Source organism: Panthera tigris, chromosome D4, assembly GCF_018350195.1.
Source record: "Panthera tigris isolate Pti1 chromosome D4, P.tigris_Pti1_mat1.1, whole genome shotgun sequence".
In the NCBI taxonomy this organism is placed as follows: domain Eukaryota; kingdom Metazoa; phylum Chordata; class Mammalia; order Carnivora; family Felidae; genus Panthera; species Panthera tigris.
In genome coordinates, this window is record NC_056672.1 from 71433541 (window position 1) to 71455094 (window position 21554).

The following is a 21554-nucleotide window of genomic DNA, read 5'->3' on the forward strand; positions in this document are numbered from 1 at the left end:
TGTTTATAGCAGCACTTTCAACAATAGCCAAATTATGGAAAGAGCCTACATGTCCATCCACTGATGGCTAAAGAAGTTGTGGTTTATATATACAATGGAATACTACTTGGCAATGAGAAAGAATGAAATATGGCCCTTTGTAGCAAGGTGGATGGAACTGGAGAGTGTTATGCTAAGTGAAATAAGCCATACAGAGAAAGACAGATACCATATGTTTTCACTCTTATGTGGATCCTGAGAAACTTAACAGAAGACCATGGGGGAGGGGGAGGGGGAAAAAAGTTACAGAGAGGGAATGAGGCAAACCATAAGAGACTCTTAAAAACTGAGAATAAACTGAGGGTTGATAGGGGGTGGGAGGGAGGGGAAAGTGGGTGATGGGCATTAAGGAGGGCACCTGTTGGGAGGAGCACTGGGTGTTGTATGGAAACTAATTTGACAATAAATTTCATATTAAAAAAAAGATTCTTGCACCTCTGTAGAGAAGGGAGAGAGAGAGAGAGAGAGAGAGAGAGAGAGAGAGAATATCTCAAGCAGGCCCCAAGCTCTGTGTGGAGCCCAGCGCTGGGCTTGATCCCAGGATCCTGGGACCATGACCTGAGCTGAAATCAAGAGTCAGATGCTCAACAACCTGGGCCACCCAGGCTCCCCTAGAGGATAGATCTTATGATAGGTGTTTTTACCACAAAAAGTAAAAGTAACAAATAAATATAATAAATTAAATAAAATAAAGAAAATTAAAAAATAAAAAGAGGGTGGAAGGAAACTTTTGGAGGTGATGGGTAAGTTTATGGCATAGATTGTGATAATGGTTTCAGAAATGTATACTTACCCCCAAACTCATTAAGTTGTACACATTATTATGTACAGCCGTTGATATGTAATACACACACACACACACATACATACATAGTTTCTTGGTTCCAGTTTCTCCTTTAGCAAGAACTTGATAAGACAGTACAAGAAACCATAGATGTCTCACTTAGGAATATAGCTTTGTCCTAAATATTAGCAAATCAAATTCAAGAGAAGATACAATTTGACAAAGCTAGTTCAATATATGGAAATCTGTCATTATAATTCATTACATAAGTGGTTTAAAGAAGAGCATCAATGCCAACAAGTCATTTGACAAAATTCAGTAGCTGTTCTGGATAAGAACTACATGGCTTAGTGAAATAGGAAGAAGAAGAAAGATGATAAAGATTTTATCAGCAGCAGTGGCAAATTTCATACTACATGTTGAAATGTGGAAGCATTCAGCAGCATGTTGAGAACAAAACAAGGATACTTTTTTTTTTTTTTAAACGTTTATTTATTTTGAGAGCAGGGGAGGGGCAGAGAGAGAGGGAGAGAGAAAATGCCAAGCAGGCTCTGTGCTGTCAGTACAGAGCTCAACATGGGGCGTGATCTCACAAACAGTGAAATCATGACTTGAGCTGAAATCAAGAGTCAGACGTTTAACCAACTGAGCCACCCAGGCACCCAAGACAAGGATACGTTCTATCGCTACTATTGTTCAGCATTGCTTTAGAGGTCTTATCTAATGCAGTGAGATGAAAAAATGAAATGGGGTAAACATTTGAGAAGAAATATCTATTTATGGATTATATACAATTGTACATTTTGAAAACTGATGAGGATATAGGAAAATAAATACTTGAATTTGTGACAGAGTGTGAGGGGCTGGCTGCATACAAAGTTTATGTAGAAGAATTAAAAGCATTTTCTACACTGGCAATAGCTAGTTGGAAATGGGCATTATATCTCATTTTGACTTTAAGGACAAAACTATAAAAATACTTAAGAATACACTTAACAAAGTGCAAGATTAATAAAACGTTTTATTAACAGGGTCTAAAATTTGGGGATATTAAAACAATTCCATTAAAATGCAATCTTACTAAAACTCATATATAAAATTAATGGAATTCCTATTTTTTTAAAGGGAAATTAGTTAAAATATCAGAAGGTTCATACGGAAAATGAAGTGTCCAAGAATAGTTTTTAAAACTCTGTGTGTGTGTGTATGTATGTATAAAACATGGGAGGGTGAAACATGCCTTAATGGGTATTAAAACTTACTTCAAGATGCTGAATCAAAACTATGATTTTTAAAAAAATTAAAAAGAAAATAATATTGTGGGATAGGAATAGGCAACAGCTTAGTAATAGATTTTTTGTCTATTCAGTAGGAAAGTATCATTTACTTAAATGGTGCTGGCATTATTGGCTGTCCATTTGGAAGGGAATAAAATTGGCCTGTATTATGTAAAAAAAAAAAATCCACATAGGTTAAAGAAGGATAATACAAAAACATTAGAAGAAAAATTAGGGGAATAGTTATATAACTAGGGTAAAAGAGGTCTTCCTAAGCAAGGCAGGAAACCCAGGAGGGGGGAAAGTGTGTACACTTGACTATATAAAATTTAAATAATGAACTTAAATAAACAAGCAATTCAATTTAAGTATTAAGTTTAAAAATCTTGTATGATAAAATCATAAGAAACTGAATAAAAAAGCAAAAATCAGAAAAACATGTACTTTTTCAGTCTTCATTTTGGATTGCTCGTTTGCACTACCTCCCACCCCACCCCAGCTCACCAACCGAGGCTGCTCTATTTATTGAAATTGTTGTATCCCTTGTTTGAGGGCTGGCTTATTATTTGGGGAGGATAATCAAGCTATGACTGTGAGAGGCAAGGCATGGATCACCCTGGTGTTGATTTCCATTTGTACCCTGAGTCTCAGTGGCAAGGGAAGGAGTATCTATATGTCCATACACAGTTGGAAGGGACAGCTGATGTTCTGGTGAGGCCTATACAGTTAGGGCTGAACCTAGAAACCTGAAGTAAGGTGGTTCAAAAGCCCTCAAAAGTGAGCAGCACTATCACCAGCAATGGATCTAAGAGCAAGTAAGTCTCTTTAGAACATGAAAAACCTCACTGGGAAATGCTCTCAGAGAAAAAAATCGAAGTTTCCATTGCAAGAGCCAACCTGAGAAGGTGGGGCTGTTCCAAACAATTCCATGTAACAGGGTATTTGGGAGGCTGGACTGACACTTTTGGTCCCCTAACAAGGGCCTAAGAAGACCCTTCAGGCTTCCACGGATCAGCCCAACCTGTTATGTGACAGTGGCTCCCAGGGACTGCTCTGATGGAGCAGAGCTCACTTTATCACTGTTCCCTGACTCCTAACACAAAACTTCCTTCCCAATAACTCTGACAGAGGCTGTTCCAAGGCCCAGGCAGAATATGTCCTTAAACAGCAAGCGCCATTGAGAAATGCCCACAGGAAGACTCAGTAGGGAAGCAGGGAAGTAGGTGTTGATAGCCTAACCTCAAGGTTTGCCACAGTCTATGGCCTATGAAGAAATTCCTCTCCTTTCGAAGCTGATTAAAAGTAGGATAAAGGAGATCTGCAAGCTGAGAAACCTTAGCCTTACCTTAGTTAGAAGCAATCCTTCCAAAACTTTAAGTAGAACAGAAGTTCCAATTAGATTTCCAGAAATAGTTTCTCTTTAAAGTCTCCACTCCCTACATACCCAAGCAAAAACCCAAAGCAAAAAAAAGTATAACAAAGAGGAGAGTAGTGGGAGGAAAGTAAGAGGTGGTGTTAAGTCTGTTTCAAAAATGAGGACGTGATGAGGCACCTTAACTCAATCAGTTAAGCGGCGGACTTCAGCTCAGGTCCTGATCTCATGGTTCCTGAGTTAGAGCCCTGCATGGGACTCTGCTGACAGCTCGGAGCCTGGAACCTGCCTCGGATTCTGTGTCTTCCTCTCTCTCTGCCCCTCTCTGGTGCATGTTCTGTTTCTCTCTCTCTCTCAAAAATAAATAAACATTGGGAAAAAAAATGAGGACGTGATTAACAGTATCAAATATGGAAGAGAGGTCAAGTAAGGTGATATTGAGTGTCTCTTGGATCTAAAAAGATAGAGGTCAATTTTGGGAGTAATAGGGTGACAGTTTCAGAAGGCAGGACCGAGAGTATGCGTATGGTCTTCAAACATTTTTGCTGGTGTACCATCTGTAATAATGTCAAAAACCCATTATATCTCTTTTAGAGATGACATATAAAAGTTTTATTGTAACTTTGAATAGTTGCAAAGAATATAATTTTATTAGAAATTCTGACATTTTAGAATAAAATTATTACATCTTTTAAAAATGTATTCAATGTAGTATAAATACCATAGTAATTAGAAAGCTACAACTGTCCATTAAAAAATACACAAGGACACCTCGGTGGCTCAGTCAGTTAAGTGTCCCACTCTCGATGTTAGCTCAGGTCATGATCTCACGGTTTGTGAAACTGAGCTCCACTTAGGGCTCTGTGCTGACAGCGCTGAGCCTGCTTGGGATTCTCTATCCCTCTGTCTCTTCATACACTCTTCTCACACACACACTCTTCTCAAAATAAATAAACTTTAGTATATATTTACAAACTGTATTCCAAAAATACTGTACTAACAATATAGGAAAATATTCTTTCTCCAATATGCTGACACTGAATATTATTTTGCCGATCTGATAGGTGTTCTGTTTTCCTTTGCATTTGCCTAATCAGTAATGAAGCTACATGTTGTTTCCAATGTTTATTGGTTATTTTTGTTTCTTCTGTGTAATATCTATTCATATATTTTGCCCACACTTCTATTAGGTTGTCTTTTTTCCTATTAATTTGTAGGATTCTTTGTATATTAGGAATGTAAATCTTTTTTTTATTATGTAGGTAGCAAATATTTTCTTAGTAATTTGCTTTAAATTTTTGTTTATGAAGGCAACCATTTATTTATTTTAAAAAATTTGTTTTAATGTTTATTTTTGAGAAAGAGAGTGAGAATGAGCAGGGAGGGAGCAGAGAGAAAGAGGGACAGAGGATCTGAAGTGGGCTCTGTGATGACAGCAGAGAGCACAATTCGGGGCTCCAACTCACATGAGATCATGAACCTGAGCTGAAGTTGGCCACTTAACCCACCCAGCGATCCAGGTGCCCCTGAAGGTAACATTTTAAATAGGAAGTTCTCTAACATTAACTTTGCCCTTTCTTGGTGATGTAGGGTCAACTCTGGTGATCTTAACTTCTTGACTTAAAGGGTCAGACTGAGATGGAGGCTCATTTAAAAAAGGCTTGCTCGGGGCGCCTGGGTGGCGCAGTCGGTTAAGCGTCCGACTTCAGCCAGGTCACGATCTCGCGGTCCGTGAGTTCGAGCCCCGCGTCAGGCTCTGGGCTGATGGCTCGGAGCCTGGAGCCTGTTTCCGATTCTGTGTCTCCCTCTCTCTCTGCCCCTCCCCCGTTCATGCTCTGTCTCTCTCTGTCCCAAAAATAAATAAAAAACGTTGAAAAAAAAAAATTAAAAAAAAAAAAAAAAAAGGCTTGCTGGAAGAAGGGCTCCTGGGTGGCTCAGCCGGTGTCATGATCTCACGGTTTGTGGGTTCGAGCCCTGCATCAGGCTCTGTGCTAACAGCTCAGAGCCTGAAGCCTGCTTCGGATTCTGTGTCTCCCTCTCTCTGCCCCTCCCCTGCTCACACTCTGTCTCTATCTCAAAAAAATAAATGAACATTAAAAAATTAAAAAAAAATTAAAAAGGCTTGCTGGAAGAAAGGTGGGAAGCAGCATGGCTTTCAGAAGACAACTAAATATCCCTTTTATATATATATACTAAAATGTATATATTGCTATTCTAAAAATATATGTTGTAACTATTGCTCAAAAAAAAGCTTTGCAATGTTTGGGTGAATCTGGAAGATATTTGGATGTTATGACAATTATGCTAATTAGAATATTTTACTTACAAAGATGTAAACTATAGGGCAGAATATATATTTTGAAATTTTAATATGGATAACACCAAGAACATCTAACAACAGAATTTTCTTTAATCAATGAGCAAATCTATCATTTTGTTACTGGATTTTCATCAAAAACAAAGGAATGTGGCACAGAACACTCTTTTCTTTCAAAAAAACCTCAGACGGGTTTGTCCATCAACTCTACCAGGGACTTTTTCATACACTAGACGCCGTTTTTTGAATTGTGGTAGTTGTGAACACATCAGATCTGTTAAAAGGAGAAAAAGGAAAACCATTTTATTTCTGACATAGCTATTTTTTCCAGTTATTCAAGTGCATCCTATCTCTTCATCTGTCTACAGAGTGTTCAAATTTCCAAACTGAGATAAAATGACTATAAAAATTACATTTTTAGCATAACTGTACCTGTACCTAATGGCCCAGTACTGATTAGTGTCATGTATACATATTGTATACTCATGCTTTGCACAAATCATTAAATCTCCCTGGATTTAAGACTCCTTCATTTAAGTTTTCACTCATTAAGCCTGTTCCTTAACTCAAATCTGTAATGTTGTAGAATTTATCCCGAGGTCTGATATGTGATAGGTGGTGATCATGTATGACTCACCTTCTATGACTGTATTAAATATGACACATTAGCCTGAAATATCCTAGATTTGGATACTTACAGAGGCTGATTGATTAAATCAGTAAAAAAGTAGGCTAAAATATTTAAAACTGTTTTGGTAATTATTCCTGGGGATATAATCTCATAATTACAAGATTTGGATGCCATTATAAGCATATTTAAAAAGCAATGTAGTCTGTAATTGTATCATAGAGGTCACAAATACACATCTGTAATATAAGACAAATAGAAAATTATCTTGAGGTTATGCCAATGGCTTTGGATAAATTGTCTAGGGCTGCATTAACATCAATTCTAAAAGTGTTACATCTTAAACAGTGGAAGGTAATGATGTGCTATGGGAAACCACAGTAAAAAGTCAAAAGTTTCCATAGTGTTAATGATACTAGTATCAAAGATTTATGTGACCTGTTTGAATAAAATTATTTTTTGGAAGAAATTTGAAAGTGGAAAAAAAATATTTCTAGGCCATTATTTATTTAATATATGATTGAAAAATATATTTATAACTAAGTTAATGAATTAAAATGTAGGTAGACATTTTACTATTCCATCCATATCCCTAAAAGTTTAAATATTAAAGTTATTAGAGGGGTGCCTGGGTGCCTCAGTCAGTTAAGCATCCAGCTTAGGTTGAGGTCATGATCTCACAGTTCACCAGTTCAAGCCCAGCATCAGGCTCTGTGCTGACAGCTCAGAGCCTGGAGCCTGCTTCAGATTCTGTGTTTCCCTCTCTCTCTCTCTCTCTCTCTGCCCTTCCCCTGCTCTCTCTCTCTCTCTCTCTCTCATTAAAACATTTAAAACATTAAAAAAAGTTATTAGAAATAATTTCTAAGATCTCACTGAGAAAATGGGAGGATTATCTTATATATTGGGATACGCTATGTTTAAGAACATATAGTAATTCACATACTTGATTTGGTCCAGGATGGAAAAAAAAAAATGGAATTTTCATTCAGTTCATTTATGAAGCTGGAATAAAGTTCATGTCAGAATGTGACAGCACAAATAAAGAACACAACAGGGTAATTGCATTTTGAATGTAGATAATGAAAAAAATAAATATTAGCAACCATATTCAACAGCATATTAAAAGAATCACTCTTCAAAAGCCAATTAAGTTTATCACAGAATGACAATTATTATTTAATATTAGTAAACCTGTTAATATAATCATTGACATTAATGGGTCAATGGAGAAAACGTGTGATTTTCCCCAATAGGTGCCAAAAATGTTTGGATAAAATTCAGCATCTGTTCCTCACAAAAGTTCTTACAAAGTTAGGGAGATAATACCTCTCATTAAAATCAGGAACAAAACAAATTATGACTATTAAACAGGACCAAATCCAAGTTTTGTGAATCCTGAGGCTTATACAGTTGACCCTTGAACAATGTGGATGTTAGGGAGGCTGACTGCCCCCAGACCCACCCCCCCAAATACTATACATAACTTTTTAAATACTTTATTTTTTAAATTTATTTCAGAGAGAGAGAGAGAGAGAGAGAGCATAAGCAGGGGAGAGGGGCTGAGCAGAGGGAGAGAAAGAGAGAATCTTAAGCAGGCTCCATGCTCGCTTCTACAACCCTGGGATCATGACCTGAGCTGAAATCAAGAGTCAAATGCTCAACTGACTGATGCTCAACCACCCAGGAGTCCCTGTAACTTTTTAAAAAACGTAATCTCTGTACCTGACGTGGGCCCTAAACTCATGACTGTGAGATCAAGAGTCACATGCTCTACTGACTGAACCAGCCAGGTGCCCCCAAAATCTATAACTTTTGACTCCCCCAAAACTTAACTACTAATAATCTACTGTTGACCAGAAGCCTTACTGATAACATAGTCAATTAACACATATTTTGTAAGTTATATGTATTATATACTGTATTCTTACAATCAAATAAGCTAGAGAAAAGAAAATGTTAAGAAAATCAAAAGGAAGAAAAAATACATTTACAGTACCATACTGTATTTATCAAAAAAATCCATGCAGTTCAAACCTGTGTTGTTCAAGGGTCCACTGTACAAGTTGGGAGGTACTCTTTTATTATTTTCTATCAGTGATTGCACTCAGGATTGACAGACTCAAGTCATCACTGCAATTTATTTTAACTTTTTTTTTTTTTTCAAATTTTATTTATTTTGAAAGAATGAGTGATTGGGGGAGGGGCAGAGACAGGGAGAGAGAGAGAAACCTATGCAGGCTCTGTAGTGACAGTGCCACACAGGGCTTAAACTTACAAACCATAAGATCATGACCTGAGCCGAAGTCAGACGCTTAACCAGCTGAGCCACCCAGGCGCCCTTAATGCTTAGTTCATCTAAAGCTACAAGAATTTGACATATTTTGTTTACATTTATTTTCTTAGATGTCTATAATTAGAATTTTGATTTTCTTTTTGACCCCAAAGTTAGTGAAGATTTAAAAAAAATTTTTTTTAAGTTTATTCATTTTTTATAAAATTTTTTTTTTTCAACGTTTTTTATTTTATTTTTGGGACAGAGAGAGACAGAGCATGAACGGGGGAGGGGCAGAGAGAGAGGGAGACACAGAATCGGAAACAGGCTCCAGGCTCCGAGCTGTCAGCCCAGAGCCTGACGCGGGGCTCGAACTCACGGACCGCGAGATCGTGACCTGGCTGAAGTCGGACGCTTAACCGACTGCGCCACCCAGGCGCCCCAAGTTTATTCATTTTTGAGAGAGAGGGAGAGAGACAGAGCATGAGCAGGGAAGGGGCAGAGAGAGAGAGAGAGAGAGAGAGAGAGAGACACAGAATCCGAAGCAGGCTCCAGGCTCCGAGCTGCCAGCACAGAGCCCGATGTGGGGCTCAAACCCACGAACTGCAAGATCATGACCCGAGCCAAAGTCAGACGCCCAACCAACTGAGCCACCCAGGTGCCCCTAGTGAAGATTTTTAAGTATAGTAATTCAAACAAACAAAAATTCTTTTTTTAGTTCAGAGATGGTTCTTTTAAAATTACATCTGCCAGTAGTTTTATTAACTTTAGATAGTGTTACCTGGTAATGATTTTTTGTCTCCTGAGTTAGATGAAGATTCAGAGTGCCTTTTCTGTCCTAAACATTTCCCAGCTCTTTGGTGGAAATAAAGACTGCTGAATTCTTTTTGATTTACATTAGGATCAGAAGCACACAATAAATCCATACTGGGGACAGATGGCAATTCTCTCCAGAAAGTCTTTTTAGTCCCAGCATTTGAACTTTGATGAAGGAAGCTTTCTACCTCATCCGATAGACATTTCTGCTGATTAGGGAATAAATTATCTTTCTGAGAGTACCATTTGTCACATGTAGTCTGCTTTTCACCATATTCTAAGTTGAATGAGTGATTCTGTTGTTCCCATACATTTTTCTTGAAGTTCCAGGGAAGAGGAGATTGAGAGCCTTCCAGTGAAAAGTTAGGGGTACATACTTCTTTATTTATAGGTCCTTTTGCAACATGTGTTCCCTTTTTCTGATTATTTATAAAATTAGGGGCAACTCTCTTCTGAGTGTCAATTGGTGATATTATATTTTCACAGTTCATTTGTGTTAGATCCAAAGAAAAAACATCTGACTCTGAATCATTCCAGTTTTGAAAGGAGTTACCAGCCATGTTCCTTGATCCTATATTAATTAGGAAAGGATTATGTACTATATTAGGATTACAACTGGAGTCTTTCCGGTAGCTGGCCTGATTATAAGAAGTCACAGGTGATAAAATGCATGGCATTTCTCTGAGTTGCGTAAGGGAAGAGTTATAGTTTGAAGTGATGTTTGTGTCTTTGTGCACTGTGGCTCCTATGTCTGAATTCTGGTATTCATTATATTCTTGAAAGACAGAGTTTGAAGAGCCAGAAGCTGAACTGGTAATGGTACTAGCCTGATTCCCGTTTTCCCGAGGTGATGGAATTTGAGGTGATTTTGTTATGGAAGAAGAACTAATCTTGAATAAGGAAGTGATGCTACAAAAATGCTAAAAAAATTTTTTAAATTAATGTAATACAAATACAATATACACATCAGTCAAGTAAATATAAATAACAGCACTTATCTATATGGAAAGAAAGCAAAATATAAATAAGTAGGGTATTACAGTGATCCATGTAATAAGAACATAACATAATTAGGCTCCATTAAAAGAAAAACTTATGATTTGTATTTCTTTTCTAATCACTTGTAATAGAATTTTTAGTTACACAAATTATACATGAATGTCATTTGCTTGATAAAAAATTAGAGTTTTTACAATAAGGCTAAAGTTAAAGTTCTCTTTACTACTATAATGAAGGGCATCAGGATTGTTTGGAAGAGATCATGTAAACACATATGAATAGAGTATGTGACCGCATATTAGTGGGCACAATAACATTTCAAAATAATTTAAAGTGTGATAAATGGATTGTACTGAATTATCTATATAAGATAGGTTTAAATGTATAATGTGATTGGCAGTCAATGAGAATTCTATAAGAAATTTAGTTCAAGTAAATTATTTTTTTTAAGTTTTTTAAATTTATTTTTGAGAGGGAGAGAGTGTGTGCAAGTGGGGGAGAGGCAGAGAGAGAGGGAGACACAGAATCTGAAGCAGGCGCCAGGCTCTGAGCTGTCAGCACAGATGAAGGGCTCAAACTCGTGAACCACGAGATTATGACCTGAGCCTAAGTCGGAGGCTTAACTGACTGGGCCACCCAGGTGCCCCTCAAGTACATAATTTCTTTGCTATGTGAAGTCCAAAACAATTAAACTTGGATACCTCCATTTTGAAAATGTTTATGGCAAAAATCAATACTCAAATGGAAAGGAAATACATTCATATAAGAATATGGAATTCAAATAACTAACCTTTAAGACTTTTCCTGGAACTTCAGGTAAAAGTTCCTGAAGTTGACAAAGAGTTGCTAATAATATCCAGTGCAGTGATGGTCCTTTATTTAACATGAGCTGAGCCACCAATGGGTTAATACATGGAAAGTCAAGTAAGTACATTTCTTCCTAGAAAAGAGTTTTTTTTTTTTAATTAAAAAAAAATTTTTTTTTAACCTGTATTTATTTTTGAGACAGAGAGAGGCAGAGCATGAATGGGGGAGGGGCAGAGAGCGAGGGAGACACAGAATTGGAAGCAGGCTCCAGGCTCTGAGCCATCAGCCCAGAACCCAACGTAGGGCTCGAACTCACAGACCGCGAGATCGTGACCTGAACTGAAGTCGGACGCTTAACCGACTGAGCCACCCAGGCGCCCCCCTAGAAAAGAGTTTAAAGGAAAAATCAGCCACTGGTCCTTTGGAAATAACCCATTTTATTCTGCTCAATCTAGAAGATTAAAATTTTTGTCATTGCACCTACCACTCAATTTGAGATGCTGGGGAAAAAATATGGCTAGTAGGGAAAGAAACTTCTCTGTCAGTTAGAGTTCATATGCTCTCAGGGGCACTTGGGTGGCTCAGTAGGTTGAGCATCTGACTTCAGCTCAGGTCATGATCTCATGGTTCATGAGTTCGAGCCTAGCATCAGGCTCTCTGCTGATGGAGACAGCATGATGCCTGCTTTGTGCATGGAGCCCACTTTGGATCCACTGTCTCCCTCTCTCTCTGCTCTTCCCCTCCCCCTCAAAAATAAATGAAAATATTTGAAAAAAAGATTCACATGCTCTCAGAATTGGGAAAGGTCTTAAAGTTCATTCATTTCAATCATTCATCCAAAAAATTTGTTACAGTTCATCTCCTTCAAATGACAATTGTATTATATAATGGTAGATTTTCTTTTCTTTTTTCAAAAAATGTTTATCTTGAGAGTGAGAGCACGAGCTGGGGAGGGGCAGAAAGAAAGGAGAGAGATTCTCAAGCACGAACCGTGAGATCATGACCTGAGCCAAAGAGTCCAGTGCTTAACTGACTGAGCCACCCTGGCACCCCTCTAATGGTAAATTGTCTAATGAAAACGTTTTCAGGGACTTTAGTACCTCAAGATTTCTTTAGCTCATCCTTTGTAGGCCATATGTTACTATCACTATTTAATTTAAGCTGAACCATGTTTATGACATCTAACAGATGTTGTAGTTTCAGGAAAGCCTTGCTGTGAAGAGTAGAGGAAGAACTTCTATCAACCAGAACTGACCTTGATGGCCTAAAAATGTGTTCCAGAGAGATCTCATAATAATCTAGAAATATAGCAGCCATCTTTTATTATTGCCATATTCCCTCTTCTTTCTGGGATATACTGGCTTTTTGCACCCTCTTTGATAAAATCAAATGACAGACATGTGAGTAGATTAGACATGCCTTGGTAATAGGGAAACTGCAGACATATACACATCCCATAATTAATTATACCCATACTTGCCAATAGTACTATGTTTTGCTTAGGCATATAAAAATTCTGTGATTTAATATACATGAATATTTTTTAATGTATATGAATACACGAATATTTATTTGCTTTATAATTTTATTTTTTGAATAGGCAAAATAGGCACATGGTTCAAAATTCAAAGGGTACTAAAAGATGTGCAGTAGGGGTGCCTGGGTGGCTCAATCAGTTAAGCGTCTGACTGTGGCTCAAGTCATGATCTCATGGTTTGTGGGTTCGAGCTCCATGTCCAACTCTCTGCTGTCAGTTCAGAGCCTGGAGCCTGCTTCAGATTCTGTGTCTCCCTCTCTCTCTCTGCCCCTCCCTCACTTGTGCCCTCTGTCTCTCTCGAAAAATATGTAAATAAACTTATCAAAAAAGGTGTGCAGTAAAAACTCTCATCTTCCTGCTCCCCATTACCCCAGTTTTCCTCTCTGGAGATAACTAATGTTATCATTTCTTGATAGCATTATCATGATCTCTTCCAGAGATATTTTATTTACTTACAAACACATATAAATATTAATTTCCCCTTGTTCAAGTGGTAGGATACAAACTGTATGCCACAACTTCATTTTTCATTTAATATAGCTTAAAGGTCATTCCACGTTAGTAAATAAAAAGCTCTATTATTCTTTTTTTATGGTTTCATGATTTGAATATATTAAAAAAATAAAGGAAACTGAGATATAAGGTTGGTATGAGAACTTAGACATATTATGCTTAACCTGAAGGAATTTCTAAAAAGTTACTATTCAATCTTACGAATATTTTACAACTCTACTTTCAGTTTTGATTATGTAACTTAATTACTGACAAAGGCAATGATGGAATTTTGCTATTATCATACTTACTACTCTTAAATGTATAAATTTATGAATTAGAAAAAGTTATGTTTTAAAAATATTAGGCATTAAAAGTTCATTAAAATACTTCTGTCAAGTTGCAAAATACCCACGATTCTGGAAAATGATCTAAATAAATATTGTACATTATGGTTACTGTTCTATATGCTCATGCAAACATTATAGGACAAAAATATGCAACCAAAAAGAGAATTCAAGTCTATGTATCTATACTTGCTTTGCAAATATCTAATTTACACATTTAGGGGATGAACCTTAGATGGTGAAACTTCAAGCCAGGATTTATCCAACCATTCATAAGGATCTCTCTTCGAGGTCATTAAACTGTGATCAGCAATTTGTCGAACTATCAGTGCAGCCTCTTCCACTCCTGGGGCAAGTACAAGCTAAAATATATTTTCTATATGTTAGATTATAGGAAATATTAGGGAGCAAAATATATCTTGCAAAAACTGTAATTAGAAGAAAAAAGCCCTGATTTTAACCTTTGAATATAATTTTAGATATAACTTATTAAAGTATCTATGTGAAATCCAGCATATTTTGTGAGACTAAGAAATTTTCTTCCCTTCTTTAAACATGATATCTTTATAGTTTTCCAATTTTTGGAACTAAATTTCTTTACTTCCATTTGGCATTTATTAATAATTTGTTAAAATAACATATTTGGTTTTATATTTCACCTATGTTAGAAGCAAAGCAATTTAGATTATCATTAATAATATTTAATATTTTGCTTTTCCAAGTTAACTCTAATAGTTACCAAAAATAAGAATTTTAAAAATATACTGCAAGCTATTTCAAATACATTTTTAAAAAAGGATATTTACAGATGAAGTTGATGTGTATTTGAAAAGAAAAAAAGTTTTGATTTAGAGTATTTTGGGAATTGTTCATCCAATATTGGCTTATTTGATACTATGCTCTGTGTACTAAACTTTAAAAAAAAGTTTCTTAATATTTCCTACTTCCTGTCTTTCAGTTGTGTTTTCCTCCAGGCCCTTCTCTTTCGAAATGCCAGCCTTTTTCTTCTGCTTTCAGTTCTATTTTTACCTTCATCTTTTAGATTCAGTTGAAGGAAGTATAGTCCATGGGTTAGCAGTTTAATGTGGATAGAGAATACTGCCCTAAACAGTCATATCTTAGAAATATAAACACCCTGTCCTGTAGTGAAAATTCAAGAAATAGAGACTGTAGAAACCTTATAAAATCATTATGACAATTTTTTATTTCACAAGAAGAGTAACAAATACAAGACTGTTAATACATACCTGTAGGGAATACATGTATTCTAAAGAAGGATTTTCTTTAAACTGTATTAAGTACATATAGAGTGTATAGAAACAACACTGTTTGATTCCAAATTAATTTTATTTCAGTTTTGGATGTTTTGAGAAGATCCGACACATTTATATAAATGTATAAAGGCACAATTTTATGGTGATGATAATGAATATTACCTTAATTTATTAAAGCAAGGATTCTGGAGCTCATGGCTAGGCTTTGGGAGATTCAGAAACCTCCTAACATTGTTTTCAAAATTTTGCATATGTGTTTATCTATGCATTTTTCTGCAAAATGAGTTCATAAAGACATTTATAGACCTTTTTTTGACATTAGAATAAAACATAGCCTAACACTACTAGCAGTATATTCTTTTAGTTTAAGAAAATGTACTTAAACTTTCTCATGTTTCTTTTATGGCTAGGCTCTTCAGATGCCTGAAAAAAATTTTTTTAAACCCATAACTGATGTGCTCTAAAAAGCCAAAAACTATATTACTAAATACAGTGAGGTAAAGCAACAATATATTCTAAAATAATATGAGTCTAGGGAGCCCCTTTTATGTAATAATGTTATTAAGTCAGAAGAATGGGAGACTTGAGTATTGGTGACATATTTTAATGTGTTTTGATTTAATTTTATTTAGTAGATGTTTGTTGAATATTTTTACTGTGTATAAAGTAATGTGCTAGATGCTATACATTTGACAAAGAAAAAGGGCCTAGTTTTTACCCTCCAGGGTGGAAGGTACATGAATGAATACCTTATACTATAATAAAGGCATAAAGTGCTCCTGGGAGAATGGGAGGAGAGATTTATCCCAAGAGGGTATAACTGGGGAACATTTTTTTAAAGTTTATTTATTATTTTAAGAGAGACAGAGACAGCACGAGCGGGGGAGGGGCAGAGAGAATGGAGAGAGAGAATCCCAAGCAGGCTCTGCACTGTCAGTGCAAAGCCTGACGGGCACAAACCCTCAAACCATGAGATCATAACCTGAGCCGTGTAACTGGGCACATTTCTTAAAGGAGGCAGTGTTTGAGCCAGGCAAAAACAGACAGAACTATGAAGGCTGGTGGTTAGGGGGAAGGAAGAGACAGGCTGGGATGATATGTTAGTGCAATGGCTTAAAGGTGATAGTGTGGTCATTCATATTCAGGAAATGGTGAGTAGAATGATGCTAAAGGAAGGATTACTAGGGGCCAAATTGTGAAATTTGAAACCAGCTGAGTTTGATCTCTCTTTCAATAAAGTAGGAAGCTATGGAAGGTCTTGTGAGCAAGAAAATTCAATGTAACAACAACTATTTATCAAGAGCCTGCTACGTACTTGGCACTGTGCTGGGTGCCAGGAATATGAAAACAAGTAAACATGTTTCCTTTCCTTCAGGAGCTTACAGCCCAGGAAGTGAAATATTCACAGCTGTATTTCAGAAATATAAGTGATGTCAATATATATGATGCACTGGAGTAGGACTAGAAATAAGGACATTAGTCAGGAAGTTGCTTAAAACTCCAAAGGCCTGAATTTGGGAAATAGCAGGAGTAGGATAGAGAGACATGTTCTAAAGACTGATTACGTTACAGCAGTAACCTACTACTGATTAGGTTACAATAGTAATGCCATAAACTAAGTTTGGGGAGAATGAGAAGTTTTGTTTTGGAAATGCTGAGTTTGAGGCACTTGTGGGATATTCATGTGAAGATTTCCAGTAGAATGCTAGAATACAGGTACAGATCTAAAGAAAAATCAGGAAATTTTTAAGGATTATACTCAGAAATGAAAGCTAAATTTGGGGGAATGTCTGAGTTTATTAAGGAAAGAGTATAAAGTGATAACTGAAGAGGACTGAGCCCTGAATTGGGGGAAGTGTCTAAATTTCAGAGTGGGACATTGAAAACAAAGAAAAGACATTGGTTAGAGATGATTACAGCAGATAAAAAGAGTGTATCTTTCATAAGCAAACATTTTCGATCAACAAATATTTTTTATTTATATCCTGCCAAATAGTAATTAAGAGATAAAATATGACTTTAAATTCATTAAAGGCTTTTAGAACAGAAGTTTAAGTGGAAAGAATATTTATTAATTTGAAAACTGTTAAAAGGCTTTTAAGAATTTTTTAGTTTACTAGCTGGGCACTTGAGTTTGAGTATAATTTTGGTTTATTAAAACAAACATGTAAGAAAAGAATACCTTTACATCCAGTTCTTCTGATTTTAGCACAAATGAAACCAAAGCTGCGTAAATCAGTGCTAGATGATGAAGTGCCTTTTCTGTAAGATGGTACCTAAAAAAGATTATATTACTATTCTTGTACTCATTTGATGTCTGATTCTACTTATTAGAAGTTCATTTCATTTTGACATTTCATATTATTAGAATAATCTGGCTAAATAATGCTAGTGTGGTAGGCTCAGCATTCTTTTGAAAAGATGGCTCCACCTCCATTCTTTAACAATCCAGTTAAATCTAGGGGATGCTGAGAGTGTGTCTGAGGAGAGTTTAACTCATACCCTTACTGACTCAGGGATGACTAGCTGACTGACACAAACTAAAATATTCTATCTCCCTGGCCAAAGTACGAGGTTCAGATATGAACATGTGACCAGAGCCAGGCTCACTAGAATCCTCCCTGGCTCTTTTTCCTGAACTGTTAGAAAAAAACGCTTTTTAAAAAGATCATTACCCTACATGGGTAATCATATTGCAGTATATAAATACATAAAGTCAGCATGTTGTAGACCTTAAACTTACACAATGTGGTATGTCAATTATATCTCAATTTTTTAAAAAACTTTTTTCTTCTTCTATGGTTATTAAGCAGATCAGATGTGAGTCTTAAGCTTTGGATAGATATTTCTACCACCTTTATCCACTTTAAATAGCCTAAGAAGCAAAAAGGAAATTTATTGGCTCATATTACTAAGAAGTCCAGGGAAGACACTGTCGGATCCAGGGTCTCAATATGATTGAGATAAGGGCTCTCTTAATTTCTTGGCTCTTCTTTCCCCAGCTAGTTTCTTTCTCAGGTGAGCTATTTCATAAGAGTGACCAATAAGAGTCACTCACTGTGCCTAAACAGTACAAACAATGTGGTTTCTGCTGAACACCTGCTTTCCTTCTTGGAGTCTAGAATTTTGGTATGTGCTAGGCAGACAGTGCCTACTCGACCAGTCCTTAGTAAAAGCCCTGGGCACTGAGTCTCTAGTGAGTCTCCCTGGCAGATGATATTTTATAAGTGTTGTCACAACTCTTTGCTGCGGAAATTAGGCACATTCTGTGTGACTCCACTAGGCTAGGATTCTTGGAAGCTTCCTTGTAGCTTCTTCTGGATTTTGCTCCATGCACTTTTTCCCTTTGCTGATTTTGCCTTGTAACGATTTACTATAATAAATCATAGCCATGAGTCCAAGTCTATGCCAAGTCCTGTGAATCTTCTTATCAAATCATCAAACCTGGGAGTAGTCCTCAGGAGTCCTAACACATTTTTCAAGCAGGAACTAATGATATGAACTACTAAGGTAACTCAAGCAATTTCATTTTGTATGTTGAATTTTCCTCATTTGGTCAGTTGATTAAGATACTTCTTAAATGTTTTTATAAATCTAAAAATATAGAGCTGAGATACCTAGAAGTCTGAAAATAATTACATTTTATAATAACATCTTATTGTGAATAAACAGCTCGTCACATCCTGAACATAAAACTATCTCAGGCTATTACATAATTAGTGGGGTTTGTTTCCCTGAAAATCTGAGTAAGAATAAGTGTGAATCTCCTCTTTTTTGCTTGTACTTCAATTGCACCTCTAGAACATAGGTGGAAAGCAATCTAAAAACAACTTAAAATTTTTTTCAAAACAGTTTTATCTCCATAATACTTCTAAGATCTTGATAAAGCTTTAATGCTTTATAAGCAAGTTCCAAGCTTAAAATGCTTCAGAGACTTTACTAATATTCAAAATGAAGATTTTAGATCTAAATTATTATTTTTCTTTTTCAATTCTGGTAGAAAGGAAAAGCAAGGTTAAATGACTTGCCAAAGGTTATTGTTAATAGAAAAAGGAATAAGAACCAAGGAGTTTGGACTCTTATATTCTAACTTAAACTTATTTCCACTTAATAATAATCATATACAAAGAGCTCAGAACAGTAGATAAACAAAAATGGAGTCAAGCAAAAAGTCAATAAAGAAAAAAGTCACACAGGCCATGTCAAATAAGGTAAGATGTCTCTACCTTCTATAATAACTAAATTAAATATTTTTTAAACTTCTACTGTGAGTGATGTGGTATGTGTTGCATGATAACTGTAGAGATTTAAAAAATGAATGAGACTAGTTTTCAATTTAGTAGGAAAGATGCATTCATTCAGTCAAGGAATATTTACTAAGCATCTATCATATGAAACAATATGAGGTGCCATAAAGCAAGTACTCTAAAATGATAATACAAAGCAAAATGTGATAAATATCAAAGATGAGGAAAAGACAAAGAGCTAAGGAGTTCAAAGGATGGAGAGGTCACAACTAAATATCTATTTGTACGTGTGAGTTGGAGGGGGGGTATTAAGGAAAGACTGAATAGAAAAAGTGGTATTTGGGGATAGGTTCTGAAAAATAGGCACAATTTCACCAGATGAAATAGTTAGAGGAAGTAGAGAGTATCGTAGAAAGAGAGAAATGTATTGGCAAAAGTAGAAGTAGGAAAACCAGGACCATATTTGCAAGCCAATGAGAAATCCTTCTAGCTGAAATGGAAAGCAGTGAAAACTAAGCTGAAAATATAAGTTGAGATTATACTCTGAAGAATTTGAATATTAGGGTGAATAGAATGTATGTATTCAGTAGATAATGGGAAAGTCAGTGAAGGCTTTTTATCGGAGTGAAACAGTAACAGCCTGGTTTTAGGAATATTAATTGGATGTCTGACAGATTATGGAGAGTAACACTGAGAGCCATCTGGAGGTGGGAAAGCAGTTGGTAGTCTATTGTAACAGTCCACATAAAATAATAAGAATCTGAACTAAGATGTTGGTAACATAAATGGAGAGAGGGGATTGATAAAAAAAAAAAAAAGAGATAGTGGTTAAATCTATAGGATTTGTTTTCTAAACTTGGTGACTAAAAGAAAGGCAATGGTCATAAATAGCTAAAGGCAGAAAAGAGGAGATATTGTTTTGAAGAGGATAGAGAATATAATAAATTCACCTTGGAACATGTTAAGTTTGAGAGCCTATAAAATATCAGGGTGGAAATATTTAACAGAAAGTTAGAGATACATGTCAACAATTTCAAACAGAGACTGCAGCTGCAGATGTATATATCATAATTTATATGCAGAATGATGGTGACTGAATCCATGGGAGTGGGGAAGATTTCCAGTGGATCAAATAGAAGAAAGAAGAGAATTCAAATGTATCTGAAGACTGGGACAAGGAAGAAGAGGTACAGACAGAGAAAGAGTAGTTAGAGAGATGGAAGATCAAAACATTGACTCATCATAGGACTGAAGGGCTTCGAGTAAGAAGGTACTGACAACAGGCTTAAACGCTTTAGAGCAGTGGAAGATGAAAATATTTTTGGAGCTGATCATGAGAGAGCCATGAATGATGAGTTGCCCTGAGAGACAGAGATGAGTACAGATGTAGGAAGAAGACCCAGACTGCAGAGAAAAAAAGGAAGTAGAAGCAGTGGGTTCATAAAATGTAGAGATGAAAGAAAGGAGAGACATATAATGATAAATTAAGCCAGTGTCTCGGCATGGATTTTTTTGTAATTTTTAAGTTAAGCACATCAGTGACAGAAAGTATAGAAAGATGCTATTTAAAAAAATTTTTTTAAATTTATTTATTTATTTTGAGAGAGAGACAGAGAGAGCAAGCAGGGGAGGGGCAGAGAGAATTCCAAGCAGGTTCCACACTGTCTGCACAAAGCCCGACGTGGGGCTCAAACTCACAAACCACAGGTTCATGACCTGAGCTGAAACCAAGAGTCGGACATTTAACCAACCAAGCCATCCAGCTGCCCCAAAAGATGCTATTTTGTTGGTATATTTAATAAGATTTTAGAGACAGTGACTTAATGACATCTTTTAACATACAAGTTCAGAAATAAAAAGTAATAAAAAATGACACTTAAAGCTGCAATTCTTAGTGAAGTAGAGGAGGGGAGGGTGATTTGCACAGAATGTCTAGGGGAAATACATCATCTCCCAAATCCTAATTCCTATGGGCATCCCAAATTCCTATGGGCATGGCTCCTCCACCTGGAGGATCCCTGACTTAAAGCGAACTAGATGAGCAAGTGGAAAATTTGCATAACGATTTTTATTCAAAGAAGAGGACCAAATAACTTAAATATAAATGTAACTTTGGATAAAGAAATGTTTACTTACTCTGAGTTTAATGTTTTTTTGGTATATAAAATTATCCAACAATAGCTGTACTGGAATGATAATGCCATCAGTCTCATAATGATATTGTCCGATGCCTTCTCACAATTCAATTCTTTTAGGTCCTACCAGAAAATAAATAAAATAAAAAGGTTCACTAGGTTGAACAGTTGTTTTGAAGTTATTGTTACCCTATTTTAAGAATCCATGATA

The 21554-nt window shown here is 36.1% G+C and overlaps 1 protein-coding gene across 7 annotated transcripts in view; it reads right to left on the bottom strand.

The window, feature by feature from the left end:
* Positions 1-5864: 5864 nt before the first annotated feature.
* The window catches only part of SHOC1 (shortage in chiasmata 1), an 85908-nt gene continuing 70218 nt past the window's right edge, over positions 5865-21554 (bottom strand). For all 7 annotated transcript variants that reach the window (XM_042963816.1, XM_042963817.1, XM_042963819.1 and 4 more), the window contains 6 exons: positions 21345-21466; positions 17144-17237; positions 13918-14049; positions 11295-11444; positions 9471-10425; positions 5865-6063 (listed from right to left, as the gene is read on the bottom strand). In XM_042963816.1, the coding sequence (XP_042819750.1) occupies positions 5963-6063; positions 9471-10425; positions 11295-11444; positions 13918-14049; positions 17144-17237; positions 21345-21466 (1554 nt within the window). In that variant the 3' untranslated portion in view covers positions 5865-5962. The remainder of the gene's footprint in view (positions 6064-9470; positions 10426-11294; positions 11445-13917; positions 14050-17143; positions 17238-21344; positions 21467-21554) is intronic.